An 18,013-nucleotide genomic window follows, 5' to 3' on the forward strand; every position below is an offset into this window, starting at 1 on the left:
TGAGATGGGCATTAGGGTAGCTGTCTGGAAATGGAGAATATATATAATCCACAACTACGCCACAGCTTTTGACTGAAATTGATGGTGCACATTAATACACATCCATGAACTCACGCTATACAAACAAGCCGCACACCCGTACTGTACTGAACAGAGCCACTCAATCACTGTTTGATTGCAGATAAAACACACAAACGCACACTGACACACTTTCCCTCGATGGCAGAAACTTCCCGTGAACTGCCTTAATTCCCGTCCAGCCATTAAAAGTAAATATTTCACGGAGTGGGTTCATCGTGAGGACATCAACCTCACACAGGAGATTAAATGCAGTATACATTACTGTTTGTTACCCCCATCCAACGCGCTCGTGCACAACAACACATCTATGAAACACTCATGCATATATGCGCTGCAAGTGAACAAATGAAATCCCAAACTTAACACAGTGTGACACAGTTTCCGTGTCCCTCATCGCTATGAAAAAAGTGTGTGTGTGTGTGTGTGTGTGGGGGGGGGGGGGGGGGGGGGGGGGGGGGGGGACATCTTCTGGAGGAAATGTGTGAGTGGAGGAGGAGGAGGAGAGAGAGTGACGGGGGGCATTTTGAGAGTCCCTTTGCAGTGGGAATTAGGAAAAGTTTCTATCTGTGTCATTCTCCACAGTTTAATGCCTGCTGGCTTTCTCTTTAAATACATGCTCGCGCTTAAATTTAATGGTGTTACTGGGATGTTGAGCGTGGCCCCATTCCAACTTGATCGGCCAGGAGTGAAAAGGAGTGCTATTAAACAGAGAGCAGCGGAAATCCAAAGAGAGAAACCAGGTATCACACGACTGGGTGCAAAGCTGCTGAATAGATTAGCTTATTTTTGTCTTGTTTGACACTTTAAATCTTGTCTCCTTTATTAAATGTTGTGCTGCATTGCTGGAGGTTAAAAATGGCGAAGGGTGATGCACTAAAGAGACTCAGTCAGGGAAACAGAGATACTTCTGCGTATTCTCACAATGAATCAACGCCAGCTACGGCTCACATTTGCTACTGCATATGTGTTTTATGCTTGTCATTTCATATTATGTTCTGATCAATGGCACCATTTTTACTCTATACCAGCAATAATGCTTCAAAATAAATCTAATGTGGCAGCAGATGCTCTTTCAATGGTGCAGAGCAGACCTTAAAAGACAAACTGTTTTAAAAAATATATGCAAGAATATTAAAAAGACAACAGGATGTGGGGAGGTAGACTACTGACTGGATCAAAAGCCAAAGGATTATTTAACACTGCCTTCTTCAGGCAGTTAGTGACAGCATTCAGTCATACGCCGCTTTAACGTTAGCGCTCATCCTCACTTTGTGCTCAACTAACTAAAAAAACGCCGCTGGCCAAAGTTTCTCATCACGGGCTGGATTCTCTTGAAGCCTGAAAACAGAGGGGCCCAGAGGACGTGCGAGAGCCCGACTCCCTCCCAGATGGCTTTAATTAGAATATGCTGAAAGAGTTTTATGGATTTGTTGCCCTGTGATGCTAAAAAACGTTCTAGCCTCAGGTTCTTGTAAACAAATATTCAGGCCAGGCCAGAAGTGAAAGTTGCAGAAACACATAAACACGCGGAGTAGTTCTGAGAAACGATTCACTAATGATTTGATAATTAAAGGAATATTAACGAGCAATTCTCCCGTAATTCCGAACTGAAGAATGTACAGTTTAGAACATTATGATAAAACACCAGTGAACAGAGGAGACACTTTATTAATGAATAATTAGTTCATAATTTAGCTCTGTGACAGCGAGGAAAAGATTTTCTCCATGAGTGGCTCCTCCTGATTGACTCTGATCCAGCCGCTAAGTGGTACAGACTACTAACTCCTCATTCATTGCTCATTACTTAATCATTAATTACTTTTTCGTGCAACCCTAAGTTATGTGACATGTCATACTGAGCAGTTCAGCCTCATTACTTTGCAGATGCTCATGAACTATCATTACCTACTAGGATAGTTTTAGGTGCAAAATGATGGTCAAAGCCAGCATGATAGAGTCCATAATGTCTAAAGTGTGTGTCTAACATCAATCATGGGGGAAAAATATTATAAATATATCTGAAGGTCAAGCTGAAGATAAAGAAATGAAAGCATAAAACATCAAATACTCCTGTAACTGTTAATAGCTGCTTTTAGCACTTTGTGGTCCTCACTTTTTCATTTTAACCTCTTGTTAGCAGTCACAAAACTCACACCATCTGAAGGCCACAGCAGCAATACCTATTAAGCTCTATGGAAATAAAGGCTGACCTCTTATGTTCAAGGTTAATTATGTAGTTATTCTAACAAAGAGTGAAAAAAAAAAGAAACAGTTTTTAGTGTTTAGTGAAGTTCAAGACAGACATCCAAATACTAAAGCAGTTCTCTTAGATAAAACCAAAGAACTTTATCTCCTACTGTGCTTCAGTTTCTATTCACCTTGCACTGGCTGTTAGAATTTATATATAATACAGCGTTTTTTTCACATCTACCATATCGATCTTGCATATTCAATTAGCCTCTGATGTTACACTTTACTTTGCTATTTGGGATTTTTTTAAAAGGGTATATGACAGGACATTTGTTATTTTAAGGTATTTCAATTCAGATTTAACCTGGATTTTGTTTTTTACCTGTTTCTGGAAAGATGTTTGCAAGCACATGTCTAAGAATGGTCACAACAACAGTCTTGCAAACTATGAGAAGAAATAGTGATAAAAGTGCACCAATTGTTAAGGAGTTGAGGCTGATTGAAATCAGATATCAACCACATTAAACTGAGATCACTGTTACCAGCCCACGTTAAACCTTCTTCAGCCTTTAGTGCATTCCTGTTACATTTTCCTGTTACATAGATTTGCCTGAAGAAAAAGCCTGAACCATTTCTGCTGTCTTCCATATAATAAGTTAAAATGTCGATCTATATGTCTTCATTTCTTCCTGAAGCTCCAAAAGCATAATCCGTATGCGTGACAAACAAGAATGGGACAGAGGAAAGCATTTTATCACACACCCAAGTCTGATGTCTTTTGGTTCTGACTAAAAAAAAGGAGTGAAGGCAAAATGAACTGAAATAAGATGCTTTAAAGTGCTGATGATGCCTGGAGTTCCAGGCATTTATGTATAATCTGTCTTTCCTCTGCTAATGCTTCCTCTTTAAAGATGGTAATGATGTGAGTGCAGGTCATGCATGAATAAGTCTGCGCATGTGTTACACTCCAGATTGCATAATTAGGAATCTTCAAGAGTATTTTTCATTCAGAGGTAATGTTTTTCAGCTTTGATCAGCTTCATTCCTATACTTTTAGTTTCTCTCACACTACACCCCGTCGCTACAGTACTCTTGATAAGGGAAATTTAAAAGAAAAGAAAAGCAATGTAATGACGAGGCAAGACTGAGAGAAAGAAACAAAAAATATTTACGACTTGATGCTGTTCTGATAAGGACTGTAATCAAAAAGACGCAAACAAAATGAGAGACAGCAGAAGCAGCTTGAAGTTCAAATTTTAATTAGGGCTTTTCTGTCATCGATATTACGAGCGATTTCTTTCCCCGATCTTTATCGCTCACTCTGTCCACATTACTGCTCTTTGTCATGCTTCTGCTTGGGTGCTCAGTGCTCCTGCAGGACATTGTGCTATGCCTAACTGTGTGTTATGTTCATCACACACCTTGGCATCTCTGACTGTGTGCGTCTTATCCCAGTGAACCAGTGAGTCAAGCAGATGAAAAGGAAAGTGTGTGTGTACGTATGAGATGAACAACGAGGACGAGATGCAGCCATCTGCTCTGATACACTGAGCAGAGATAACTTGTCTTAATGCCAGAATTTCACTTAGGGAGACTCCAATCTATTGACCGGACCCTCTAACAACCAACTCTGGACTAAAGACTAGGAAGCAGAAAGGAGAAAAGAAGGAAGAGAGAAACAGGAAGAAGACGAGTAATGACAAACAAGCACAACAGGAGAATTTACTGAGCAAGAGTTTGAAAAAAAGGAAACCACAGGAAGAAAAGATTGGAAGAGGAGCAGAGATAAGAGAAGAACATCGAGCTGAAAAGAGGCAAAGTGAAAGCAGACTTGTCTGAGGTTTGTCGATGTGCGATGGCAGCGCTCATAGCTGCTGTGACTGCCGAGTGTATTTGGCAGAACAACAACTGGCATCTGTCTGTGGTCAGTCTCTTCAGTAAGACAAAACCATGTTTGCATGCGTATGTGTTTGCCTACTTCATAATGCAGCATTGCATCTGTTGTATTATGTGCATGACTTAGAGACTTGGTATATCTGCGCAGTTAGAGGCAAAATCCTTAAGAGGCCTGCCACACCTCCACTAACCCTGTTTCACTGTATACAGTGCACCAGTGCTAAGGCATCATAATTACCCCCATTAGCGTTTTCCCTTGGGATAAACATGCAAACACACACAGACACACACATGCGTGCACAAGCAAACACCATAAATCTGCGCAGCCCTCTATTTGTTTTTCATTCTAAATCACACCTTTCATGCACACACATACAAATAGCAGCTTATTTAATCATTTTACCCCTTAGTTCAATATGTGCAATAGAAAGTGATGAAGACACACAAACACACACACAACCACACACAAACTTGGATATCTACAGCATGAATGTGATGAATATAAATTGCTCATTGCAAAGAAAATGGATTCTAAACAAAAAGGGATGCTCTCTTCATCCACGCCTTGTTATCCCTGTTTCATCCTCATTTCGAGTCCCATGTTCCCACTCATGTTCCCCCACAATGTAACTCACAAATTCTTAGATACACAAACTAGACCGTGGGGATGCAGGCACTATGTCTTTTGAAAGGTTGCATTTTATTCATTCTCAGCTTTTGTAAAGTAGCGTGATCAGTGTCTATTACACAGACATGAAATGATATTTTTTTACACAAATAATTGCATGTTCTGCACAAAAAATGGTCTTGTGCTTTTTAGAAAACATCGGTGAAATTCTTGTTTGGGGTCACAACGTATGTAACGCATGTTTAATAAAGCCGGGAGTAGTAAGTGTGTTACTCGGACACCTCGCTCCGTCTCTAAATGTACATTAGTCGCTCTTACCTCTGCGTCTCGGCGCTGTACTGACCCCTGCCCACTTGATTGACAGCACAGAGTCTAAACTGGTAGGTTCTGGCAGGTGTGAGCCCGCCCACTGATACCTTGGTCACTGCAGGATCAACCTCTGATAGGTAGACCTTCCATGGCGAGTCTAGAGACAAGACACAGAGATTAAAGGCCGATAATATCTGGCGCAGGCAGGACAAACAGAGACACAGGGACACTCAGGAGCTATAAATCAAATGGAAAGAGGGGAGAAACAGATAAGAGGCAAAGTAAAGGAAACAGGGGGTAAGCTGGAGAGAATTATAAAGGAGAGAAGTAGCATATGATGCAACAAGAAGGAAAGGAAGAGAAGGATTAATAAAAAAGCGCAGATGCTGCTTCATATTGTTGCCAGCTTATCTCTCAGTCTTCCTGCTGAAGATACCACAGACAGATGCACTATTATCTCTATTATCACCCCAGCCACATGTATCTGTGCAAGCGAGACTGATAGCGTGCATGTGCCATTTTAAGCACGCCCAGGGTATTAGAGCCATTGTCTGACATGAAAACACATTGTAGTTACAGTGGCCCATTTACTACAATACAACAACAACAAAAAAATCTAATATATAACAGAGAGAGTGGATAATCAGTGTGCAGAAAACTCTAATCCATTCCTCACTATCTGGATTCATCCGTCACTAAACTCGACCAGACGTTCAGGTTCTCTCCATTCCTCATCTTTCTCTTTATCGCTCCCTCTTATTTTCCAAACTTTTCTTCTCCGCTCCCATAGCAATGCTTCTGTTTTTATAGATGCAGCAGAGCAGCTGGTTAATGGTGACAGCACAAAGCTTTAAGTCACATTGGCGGTGCCGCTACAAAAATGATCAGAATAAGGATCAGTTCAGCTTTTAGAGTCATGTGCCAAGTGCTTGGCTGTCTATGTTACATTCACTGCCCGATCCCCTTAGCCTACATCAGGAGTGAGCGGCTCAACAGCCAATCTCCCTCCACTTTGTTTCTCCTGTCAGTCTATTCCTCAACACCTCTTCCCTATCTCTCTATAATTTGATAGAGAGCCAGCCTGCTGTTACAACATCTGTACTGGAGAGTGGGTGTGAGAGAGAGAGAGGGAGAGAGAGAGAGCGAGAGAGTGGGAGAGAGAGGCTAAAGGAGGCAGGGAAAATAAGAGTTTGTTTATAGTGGATCTGCATGTACGCTTACGCAGCAACACCATTCTCCATATGCCAGTCTCTTGTAAATGAGTGCACGTCAGTGCTTGGTAGACAGAGAGTGAACAGATGTTCGCCGTTCAGGAACTATAAAGTATGCCCAGGGACGGACATACACATACATACTGTTCTCTGAGAGCTCCAGCACGTAGTACAGAAGAGGGGAGTTCCCGTCGAAAGGGCGTAGCCAGGACAGGAGAACGGAGCGGGAGTCCGAATCATTGAGGCGAGCCGTCAGGGAGCGAGGAGAATGTGGAAGCTCACTGAATATACAGACAAAAAAATAAATAAAAAATAACATCAGAAACTGTTTCAATTTCATCTGTCTATCAATTCAATCTGAGGCTAAACTTAACATAAAGAATGAAGACAAGGAAATAGTTAGGCTTTATCAAAGGTAGCAAAGGTAAAGTTACTGTATCTGCACATATAAAGCTGATTGTAAATATTAACAAGGTTACATCAAGCTTAAACTAGACAATGAAAGCTATAAATATGAAGTATTTATAAAATCATTCATTAGACAGAACCAAAGACTTAACTCATGGTTTTGGCCCATATGAGGCATCCATGCTTGTTTGATATTTTGGCTCTATTGTATCAAGACAAATGCACAGGAACATGAAAATTTAGAACCTCAGAATTACAATAACTTCAGTGTGAATCCAGACATTTGGCTAGACTGTTTCCTGGCTGCAAGCAATTGCCAGCTAGATTTCAAAAAGCCATTGCTCCCAGTCTATAAATAAACCTGCAACTCCATTTCAAGCAGAGCCACTTTAGTTCAAGGAAAATTGTTATTTCCCTCAGCAGTAATTTATATATGACAGTATGGCTCTGTTTTGGGACCTTTCCTCGTGTATATGTGGGAAGCCTGAGGGAGAAACATCAGCAAACCCAGAGCGTTAAACAGAGCTCACGTCAACAGTAACAGATATGAAGTGATTACACCCTCAGTCACACAGGCCTAGAGACTTGTCAGTGACCATATGGCAACCACTGGACACTAGGGAAAAACCTGTATTCCCCAAACGGTTCCAAGTGGTTGCTAAAAGTCACTTTGAAATCAGATGTTAAAGCCTCATCAATACAGGCCTAGAGACTGGTCAGTGACTTCCTAGAAACCACTGGTTGTTATGGAAAAGAGTCCATTCTGCAACTGATTGCCAAGTGGTTGCTGGAAGTTACCAGCATGAAATTAGTTGTAAAAATGCTGAACCAAATATCTCCATGGAACTGCTTTGGTCGCTAGCAGGTTGCTGCAGTTGCCAGTAGTTTGCATGGAAGATGCTGACGTGTCTGCCAGCACTCACCAACTACTTACTAAGTGGTTGTGAAACACCATGTTCGCCTTCAAAGTCAAAGTTAAAATGTGCTGGTTGAACAACCTGGTCTCCATTTCCAGTTGCCGTACTTGGGAGAGTAAATGGCAATTGCCTGCAGTCAAGCCAGTGTCTTACATGCAAACTACAGGCAAAAGTAAAGTAAAGTGTGCGTGTTAGTCCCCATAGGTAAATAGTTCCTCTGCATTTAACCCATTCACCCAGTGAAGCAGTGAGCAGCCACCAATGCAGCGCCCGGGGAGCAGTGTGTAGGGACGGTACCTTGCTCAGGGGTACCTCAGGGTAGCAGGTAGCAGTGGAGTCGAACCCCCGACCTTCCGATCATGGGGCCACCACTCTACCTACTGAGCTATCCCTGCCCCTATCCCTGCAATCACCTCGGTCTGATAGCGACTAAGGCAATCACAATCTCCATATTATTTTAGGGTCTTTACCTTACAATATAAAGCACCGTGAAGTGGCTTGTATTGCGATTTGAAATGAATCTTTTAGGTTTATGCAACCATCCAGTCTCTAGGCCTATGTGACTAGGGCCTAAGTTAGACACAGCATGAATGGTGGCTCTGGGGTGAAAATGGGTTGCAAAGCTGCTTCCATAGGAAGCAGCAACCGTACGCAGATCAAAGCAACTAAAATAAGCCTCCCCTCTATATTCTTTTGCTTAACCATACACTCATTTGAACCAACCCTTACTGCTTATACACTTATTACACTATTTTTTACATCTTAGGCAAATGAGACACAGCCTCAAAGAGCTTTATACTGAACTTTGGATCTGCTGGTAAAATTAGGTTATTTTTTTGACTAGGACATAATAGAATTTTCTCCTATTTCGGGTCTTTCTTGCAAGCTAGGGTCCCAAAATATTTATTGCTGCTTCAAATTTGCCACCAAGACCCAAGACGGGGACTGAATTTACTTATTTAACTTTTGCAAAGAAGGGAATACATGCTTTTTTTCAGACTGTCACACTTTTCCTTGATATCCACATCTTGACAAAATGTGTCCTGATTGCTTATGTATCATTTGCATCTCATAAACGCGTCTGTGACAATATGCAGACTGTTCAGTAGACAGATATTTGGTTTCCTGTGTTCTGTTATTCTATTAAATATGTGAGGTGCCATACTGCTAGCACTGACACCCAGGCTAGATCTTGGGTCTGAGCCAGGATCACTTCCAGTGGGTGAAATCTTTTAAATATGGCGCTGCCTTGCATATATTTACTCTGTACGTGCACTGCATCACTGCGTCTCATCACATCTATTAAAAAACACATTTTCCACACATTTTCTCATCCCTGCCCTGTTAATAACAAAGAAAGCAATACAGGTATTTTCATGAAAGCAACATAGAAATCCACATATTTGATTACACCAATCTTAGCGTATCGTAACTCTTTTTGAAGACTGTGGGCTTGAAGGAGGAAAAGGAGAGAACAGCAAATCCTAGTATCACTACATATGAAGGCTGCAGGTGCTGGTAGAAATATTGAGACAACATAAAAGAACAAAATAAATATATTTACACTGAAACTATAATAAAAGAGAGAGTCCCCTGTGTATAGAATAGCTGTATCTCATATTCATAAGCTTATTAATTATTTCTAAGCTATGGACAACATAGCTTTCAAAGATATGTTGTCCAAGAGCTCTGCTTCGACAGCCTGCAAGGTCCTATTAAGGGCATCAGATAACAGGGTTTGAAAACATTTGCCTTGCTTCCTTTTTCCCTTATGAGCAACTTTGCAGTTTAACATTTAAGCACAGAAACAAAGGGAACTAGAGGAGATGTGGGAGAGGAATAAGACATACTGTAATGTTGTGAGAGGAAGAGGAGGAGCACACCAAGAAATAGGAAGGACACCAATGAATGAAGCTAGGAGGGAGCAAGGGGAAATGAGAATGATGTTTTCTTCTCCGAGCTGACACGATCATATTAATTAATGGATGAGCTTAGAGAACATTAGAGCAAGTACCTTCACACCGTCCTTACAAATCACAAACACACACATAGGCACAGACACACACTCACAGACACATGAATGGGTCTTACGGGAGTTGAACCAATAACCCGCTGGTAATTAGTCTGTCTCCTCAGCCGCCAGCGTCTGTTAGCCCCTGTGACCCATTGATACTGAGCTAACGAGAATGTCAGTCACACATGTGGATACACGCAGCTGCGCACGCATACACCACGCTCAGAAACACGGGTGTATAGAAATCCCATCCAGGCCAGTATGTTTTTGCACAGCAATAAACACAGATTCGCTCTCTCCCTCTGCGTCTGACATGCATAACCTCTTGTCTCTCTATAATTTAGAAGGATGTGGACTCATGTTCATTCTCTTTCCTACCCGGCAATTATATTAATATATCATAAGTGCCTTTTAGAAATGTATTATTTAAGTGCCTATTAATATACAAATACCACTACCTGTTCTCTTAGTGGCTGTAATAAGGCTGAGTGGGTCGGAGCGTGGGATACACGCTGATATGTGTGTGTGTGTGTGTGTGTGTGTGTGTGTGTGTGTGTGTGTGTGTGTGTGTGTGTGTGTGTGTGTGTGTGTGTGTGCATGCATGTGTGTGTGATATGTTTTAATCTGAGCATACCGGACACACAAAGTGATGTGTGGAGTCTGCACAGGTATGTACACAAACATACCTGTGCAGCATACCATACATGCTGCACACTCACTGATAATACATCAGTGAGTGTGCAGCATGTATAAAGAACATAACATTTAGGGGTATCTAATAACAACTAGTGTCTTTAGACTTTCAATGGCATGTACAGAGTATTTGATTTAGAGGCTCTGACCCTGCACTGAACACGGCTATTACTAGACCCAAGCAACTGTCTTATTAGACATGAAACAAGTTGACAACAATCATTTCTTTATGTTTGGCAGTGTACCAAATTACCCATCTGCTGCGTCGCCTAAATTGCACCTTGTATAGTCAGTCTTTTTTGTAAAATGCTGTACCATAAGGCGTACGTCCTGTCAGTCTCATCAGTAATTTGAATCAACCAGATTGCTCGCTATGGATAGACTGCTCCCTCAGGTTTTTAGACACTGTTACATCAAAATCGTTGCTGCGTCAAATCCTGAGGAAGGAAACCGCTGCTGCCAGAAGATAATGATTTATTCACAGTTTACTCAAATAGAGTTATCACAGAAAATTAAAGATCATCAGACTATCCTGAGGTGTAGGGTAAGTTAAAATATATTTATTATGTGCTTCTGAATTTAATAAAGAAACCCAATTCGAATTAAAAGAGAAGAATAGTGCTATTTTCTTGTCAGTGTATTAAACATGAAACTAAAGCAAGCAGCCTGTTAATATAACTCAACACAATGCTTGCAAAGAGGAATGTCCGTAGCCTGTAGCTCACGTATATTTTATTAGTTTACCTTACATTATCTGTTATAAAAACCCAACAAGTGCCTTTTATTTGTTTAAAGATTTTCAAGGATGGCACATTTGCAGAATGCTTCGATTACTCCAGCAAGTCAAATGGATGCAGCCTTGTTATGCTTCCTTTGTGTTTTATACAATTTAGTAGAGTTGTTGTAGTCAGTGTTACTTATTCAGTGGTATAACGCTGTTCTTTATCCTCTAATGTGCAGATTAGGTGGAAATAAAACTGTCTGTATTTTATATCGTAGTAAAATAAAATCCTACTCTAGGCTAATGATAAGTTTTAGGAGACCTATTGCATTTCAGCATCCCCCAAGTGTCTGTTTTTCAAAAAGCCCAAGGCTGTTTACTTGGCCTTGCAGGTTTTTGCTGTTAATGGCTAAATTTGAGGCCATTCTTAAGGGTGGAAAAGTCAAACAATGACCTAAAACAGAAGAGGGTTAAATATTGCAGAAGGAATTTATTCCCTGAACTCACATGACTTCCAGGCGTGCGGGGCGGGAGTCATTGCCAGCTTGTGATGTCACAGTGCAGGTGTAATCCCCGATATCACCTGACCACGTCTGGCTAATAGTGAGAAGGCCTTGGCGTACAGACACGCGCCCCCCACTGGTCGGAAGAACCGGCATGCCGCTTCGCTCCCATTTATAGCTGCAACAGAGGAAGAATTTGGGTGCTTCAAAACTCAAACACAATAGTTTACAAAACTGTCAAACACGGCAGAGAATCAGACTTGGTATTCATGTATGTACCGTCATTTTTTCGCACTATAAGGCGCACTTAAAATCCTTTAATTTTCTCAGAAATCGACAGTGCGGTTTATAATCCGGTGCGCCTTATGTATGAATTCTGGTTGTGCTTACTGACCTCGAACTGATTTTATGTGGTACATGACGCTCAAAAATCGGTGAACGTTTTTTTAGTACACCTTTAGTAAGCTACGAAGCCTGATGGATTGACTTGATGGATTGTCGGAGCATTACAGGTACCGTAGCCAGGAGCCTTGCGAAGTTAGCAGGAAATTAGCTCGCTAGTTTCCACCTAAACATGATATAGCATGTTCTGACTGAGAGATTTCTGAAAAAATGTAAATGTACAGCTTTGCTATCACTTTCAACTTAAATGAAGACAAAAAAACTAAACAGCAGTGACCTTTGTAGGGCTACTGAAGTTAGACTAGCTGGTATATAATCACCGCAATGTTCTGCTATGTGATCGCTAGTGACACAGCTATGTTAGAATAACATTAGCACAGGGAAGCTGGAGGATTAACTTTTTTCCACTCGATAAAAGTTAACACGAGGGTTTCCGATGATTAGGGACAGATGCAACTGCATGGCAGGATGCTGTAAATGGACCAAACTTCAGTCAGGAGAACAACTGAGGTAATCCATCCACAATACCAGGTTAGTCATTAATATGGAATAGAGCAGCAAGAAGAATGAATTCAGTAAAGTTTGACTTATCTGACTGTTTTGATTCGCTTAATGCGCCTTATAATCTGGTGGACTTTATGGCCCAAAAAATACAGTAGTAAACAGTCAAAGGAGATTGCAAAGAAAAGCGTCTGGACGTCTTTAAGTTGCTTGAAGACGTTTCACCTCTCATCCGAGAAGCTTCTTCAGTTCTAAGGTCAAATGGTGGAGAGTCCCAGATATAAACCTGACAAAAGGACCCCTGATGATCCTCTAATCGCCTGAGCCATTAGAGGATCATCAGGGGGTCCTTTTGTCCCTCTGTGGGGGGAAACTCCCACTAGGTTTATATCTGGGACTCTCCACCATTTGACCTTAGAACTGAAGAAGCTTCTCGGATGAGAGGTGAAACGTCTTCAAGCAACTTAAAGAAGTCCAGACGCTTTTCTTTGCAACCTCCTTTGACTACGATGACCTGGATGACTGAGAACCTTTACAGACACAGTAGTAAACACTGAGGAACAGTTACCTGATACTGATTCTGGGGTCGTGTGTAGCGTCACACTTGAGAGTAGCAGTGGTTCCTTTGATAACACGCTGGTCTGTTGGAGGCACAGAAATGACTGTGCGATCTGGAAAGAGCAGAGAGGTGGGATACATTCTGAGGCTTAAATTAAATACAATTACAGTTTTTGCTCGTTGCTTGAACACTATAAACCCATGCTTAGACTAAAGTAACACAACTTGAAGCTTTTGTTACCATACCTCAAACACATGTACCCATACCTTAAACAAAAGTGCTGCTTTGCACTCTGGTTGCAATTATGCAACACACTTACTCCTTTATGCAACACACATGGTCCTGCATACTACACTCTATTTCATACATAAGACACTTCGTTCAAAAATGAAATTTCAGGGTGCCATTTGGAAAACACATGTATCCAAAATACAAAACACATCGGGTAATTGCAACCACTCAAATATACACCTGAAGGCACTTACTTGCAAAACTGAACACCAATTAGCCAACCACAAAAAGCCCTCAGTTTAGCCAATTCAAGAACTTTGCAAGCATGGATGGAGGGAGAGCAAGAGGATAAGGAGGAGGAGGTCAAAGAGGCCATGCACGGACCCATATTTCTGATGATATAAGAGCAACTTTGGTGGACCATGTCATCAACCACGGCCTGACTATGAGGGAAGCTGGGCAGAGAGTCCACCCACATCTAAGCCGCTTCACAGTGGCATCTGTAATAAGAAAATTCCGACTAGAAAACAGGTCTGTCTTCATCTCACTGCCTTCTACTCTACTCAGATGGTTTTCATAGTACTGTTCTACAGTTACCATATCAAGTGTACAGGGTATTGCAGGGTGCTAATGCTCCTTTTGCAGCCAAAGTGGTAGTTTCTGTGAAACATACCATGATTACTTATATTGAAGTACAGTGTTGTACAGTGGATGATACAGTATATACAGTGAAGTACTGTAAGAAAAATAAGCAAACCGATGACAATATGTGGTTGTATTTCTCTAGAATGACTCGAAGACCTTCTGGGGGAGGACGCCAACGCCTGTTCACGCAACGGCAGGAACTTGCTGTTGTGGACCTAGTGAGGGCAGACAATGCCATCCGTCTCCACCAGCTACGACGGAAAATACTTGCAGACAGGCGAGTGTTCAGCAACATAGACCATGTGAGCATCACCACCATCAGACGCATCTTGGGTAAACACAGCATCACCATGAAGCAGCTCTACAGAGTCCCATTCGAGAGGAACAGTGACAGGGTCAAAGGACTTCGAGCTGAATATGTACGGGTACGTGTAACTGTCCCTTACATTTACAATAGAGTATTGGTGAAGTCCAGTAGCAGCTGAATATGTACCATATCAGTACCACATGGATCCATTCTGAGAGCTACACAGGTACCTGTGTGATGGGGTTCTGTATGTGTAGCACTGTAGTACAGTGATATGTTCCCCTTTTTTTCAGAGAATCTTGGCCATGGATGGAGCTGCACAGCCTCATGAATACATTTTCATTGATGAAGCTGGATTCGACCTGAGCAAAACAAGACGACGGGGTCGTAATGTAATTGGCCAAAGGGCAATTGTGCACGTCCCAGGGCAGCGCGGGGGAAACATCACATTATGTGCCGCCATATGCCTTCGAGGGCTTCTGCACCATCATGCAATACTAGGTCCATACAATAGCCAACACATACTCACATTTCTAGATGCTCTCCATGATATAGTTGTACAGAACAGACCAGATCAGCCCAGGTTTGTGGTGATATGGGATAATGTCAGTTTCCATCGGGCTGCTCTGGTCCAGGCCTGGTTCTCCAACCAGAGTCAACTTGAAGTGGTATGCTTGCCCCCTTACTCACCATTTTTAAACCCTATAGAGGAATTTTTTTCGGCTTGGAGATGGCGTGTATATGACCGCCAACTACATGCCCGCATGCCTCTTCTGCAGGCAATGGAACAGGCCTGCGGCGACATTCAGGTGACAGCAATCCATGGATGGTTTTGACATGGAAGAGGATATTTTCCCCGGTGCCCAGCGGGAGAAGACATTGCTTGCGATGTTGATGAGGTCCTGTGGCCAGACCCCAACAGACGGCGGGATCCATGAGCCCACGTATGCACAATTGTCATGATTTTTTGTTTACAGTATAGTGTTTTTTCTATTACTGTATTATGGGGGTTTTTTTGTTTTGGTTTTTTTTGCTTTATCTGAATTCATGGTACTGCAATGTACAATATTGAGTAGGTCTATTTGCTTTTTTGGTTGTTTGCAAATGTGTCTCCTGAAAATATGCCTTCTGAATGAACAATGGAAATCAAAGACTGCAGTGCTTTATATAAAGTAGACTAGTGTGTTCCTCCTGCTCTGTAAGTGTTTGCATATGATGCAAGTATGTGTCATTTTGTCAACAGAGTTACATTTTGACAAAGGAATGTTAGGTTTTGATAGCAGAGTTTAGGTTTTGAGAGTAGAGTTTCAATTTGGTGCAGATGTGAATGGTATATTTCCCAGTGTTGTGTCATGTTTACTTGTGTTTAGGGTTTTGGCACAATGAGCAAAGTTTTGCAAAATGTGTTCAGGCAACGGGCAAAAACTGTAATACACACCTGTTGAATCACACTACAAGGCACGGCCCTGTATAAAATGTGTACATTTAAATGTTCCTCAACAGTAACGAGATATGAATTAGTTTACAAGAAGATAAACAACACACAAGCGTGCACGCACCCACACCTACGCACATTATAACGCTGTGGAAAACAGCTGAGTATCAAATTACTGGTGCTTTGCTCCACTCAGGTGTTGCATATGATTTAGAGAGAGAAAAGCGGCGCTGGTGTAAAAACAAATGCACATGCAGAGTGGAGAGCATCTGTTATGTCCCTAACTCAGTCACCATGCACTTGTGATGTGACCGTGTCTCCAATAAATTGAAGGGTATACGTTTTACATTTATATCACAGCTCAACTGAAGTAAGGATCTGACAGTGTGTGTAATTGAACCCTGTTTAATCTAAAGCTGCCAGAACATATATTTATATGTATGCAAAAAAAATAAAATAAAAAAATCAGCCAAGCAATTGGTTTATTGGCTAATCAATCATCCTCTTGCTTGGCAAATCCAATGATTAGTTCAGTCAGCCAACTGCATCAATAACCAATCACTGAGCTGCTCACTAAACTGAACTAATACTATTGGACAGGTATGGATAAACTAGTGTTCCATGTCTGTTTTTGTCTGTTTAGCAAATGTATATTGAACGGTTTAATGTGCATTTGTTTGTGTGTCCGTGCATGTGTCTTACTCCACACGGTGAGCGTAGCTGTGGCGTTGATGGTTCCCTCCATGTTGGAGGCGATGCAGGTGTATTCTCCTGAATCCTGGAAGCTGACTGGCTGAACCTGCAGACCACCTGACTGCAACAGCGTGAACCTGGGAACCTGGACAGAGCCGCTGGCTAAGACCTGCGATCCTATGGAGGGACAAAATAATAAATTAGCCTCGAGGTGGAGAAAAGTCAGCACATTTTAATTACAAATATATTATGTCAGTGCGTGTGTGTGTCTCAGTGTGGGGTGTCTCAGTCTTGGAGCTTCATTGCTACCTTTCCTCCAGGTAATAGCAGGTTTTGGAGCTCCGTTCGTCTGGCAGGTAAACAAGGCTGTGTTGCCATCAGTCACTGTTTGGTCAGAGGGAGGTGATGCAAATGTGGGGGGCACACCTGAAACACACAGAGGGAGCACGAGAGAGCAGAAGGCAGAGCAATGAACATTAGAGGACACTGTGGATAAGGAGAAAAGAGAAAGACTTGAGCTACAGGATGAAAGTGTTTACCTGAGCACAACTGCACCCTCTCTGATCAATGGACGCTTTATTCACTACGTGTCTGTGCATAAATGTGGATGGCTCCATGGAGACTTTTAATTATAGCATAATTCTCACTAAACCGAATGTAACTTTCTAGCCTGATACATATTAAAAACCATTACGTCAAAGTAGAGGGATCAAATTAATAATAATGATAATAAAAAAAATATATACTGGCGGCTCCCCTCAGCCTCCTAGTAGATTCATTTGACCTCTGACCTTAAAGGTCACTAAGATTTGATCTTTATTAGATACACCTGTGGTATAAATTGAAAATCCTACGTCATCTCATTTGTACTGTGTTCACAAATTTCCTCACATAGTGGGATCACAACAATACCTTTAAGTATTTACGGACTCTTATTGTCTAGTCATTTGACCAAAACAGAGAACACGCCCACACAGGACATGCTTTTAGTCAAATACATGTTATTAACTGTACATGTTATCATCTGTACAGATATGGTCCAAAGACAGAGGTTGGCAGCATTTCAGGTGTATAACACAGCTGGCAGTTTCTGGATGTTTGCAGGATTCAAAACCTATTAAGCTTTCCCTTATTTATTCTGATATATATTATTGTCATAGTTGTATATGGACAAACTTTAATATATCAAACCTGTGAGCTAAAAGCTCAGCATTCATACTGCTTTGCATACTTAGTTTCCAGCATTTTGTTTCTAGTCTTGACCTGTGATATGTCAGTGAGAGAACATATCCTTGGTATGGTAATCTTAGCCCCACCGCTCTGGCTGTGAGAACAGCAGCCGCATCCACATGGTGTTCAAACCTTTTGTTTACAAGTCAATCACAAGAAAGCTGGCAAGGGAAGAGAGCAAAAACAGGTTGTTTCAGACAGAGGATGAACTGAGGGGCTAAAAGGAAGGCTCAATCGTCTACTGTCTTTTCGGGGAACCCAAGAATGGTAACAATTTTACCTTGAGTTTCATGAAGCTCGATTGATTCCCCCCAAAAAATAATCTAGAAACAAAACAATGCTGAATTCCAGCGCTAGTAGTGAAGGTAGAAAAAGTCAAAGAAAGTGACAATAAAAAAGAAAAAGCTGGTACAGAAGTGAAGTGATACAAGAGTGAATA

General features: G+C 41.6%; 1 protein-coding gene across 2 annotated transcripts in view; it reads right to left on the reverse strand.

Annotated features, from left to right (window-relative positions):
• LOC146572313 (protein sidekick-1-like) overlaps positions 1 to 18,013 on the reverse strand; it is a 282,653-nt gene that overhangs the window by 70,566 nt on the left and 194,074 nt on the right. For both annotated transcript variants that reach the window (XM_085276355.1, XM_085276354.1), the window contains 6 exons: positions 16,654 to 16,770; positions 16,354 to 16,521; positions 13,043 to 13,145; positions 11,576 to 11,749; positions 6,460 to 6,596; positions 5,114 to 5,261 (listed from right to left, as the gene is read on the reverse strand). In XM_085276355.1, coding sequence (XP_085132481.1) covers positions 5,114 to 5,261; positions 6,460 to 6,596; positions 11,576 to 11,749; positions 13,043 to 13,145; positions 16,354 to 16,521; positions 16,654 to 16,770 — 847 coding nt within the window. The remainder of the gene's footprint in view (positions 1 to 5,113; positions 5,262 to 6,459; positions 6,597 to 11,575; positions 11,750 to 13,042; positions 13,146 to 16,353; positions 16,522 to 16,653; positions 16,771 to 18,013) is intronic.

Source organism: Mchenga conophoros, linkage group LG6 (assembly GCF_057382185.1).
Source record: "Mchenga conophoros isolate Kocher_MC1m ecotype Shallow Benthic linkage group LG6, M_conophoros_male_GT1.1, whole genome shotgun sequence".
Taxonomy (NCBI): domain Eukaryota; kingdom Metazoa; phylum Chordata; class Actinopteri; order Cichliformes; family Cichlidae; genus Mchenga; species Mchenga conophoros.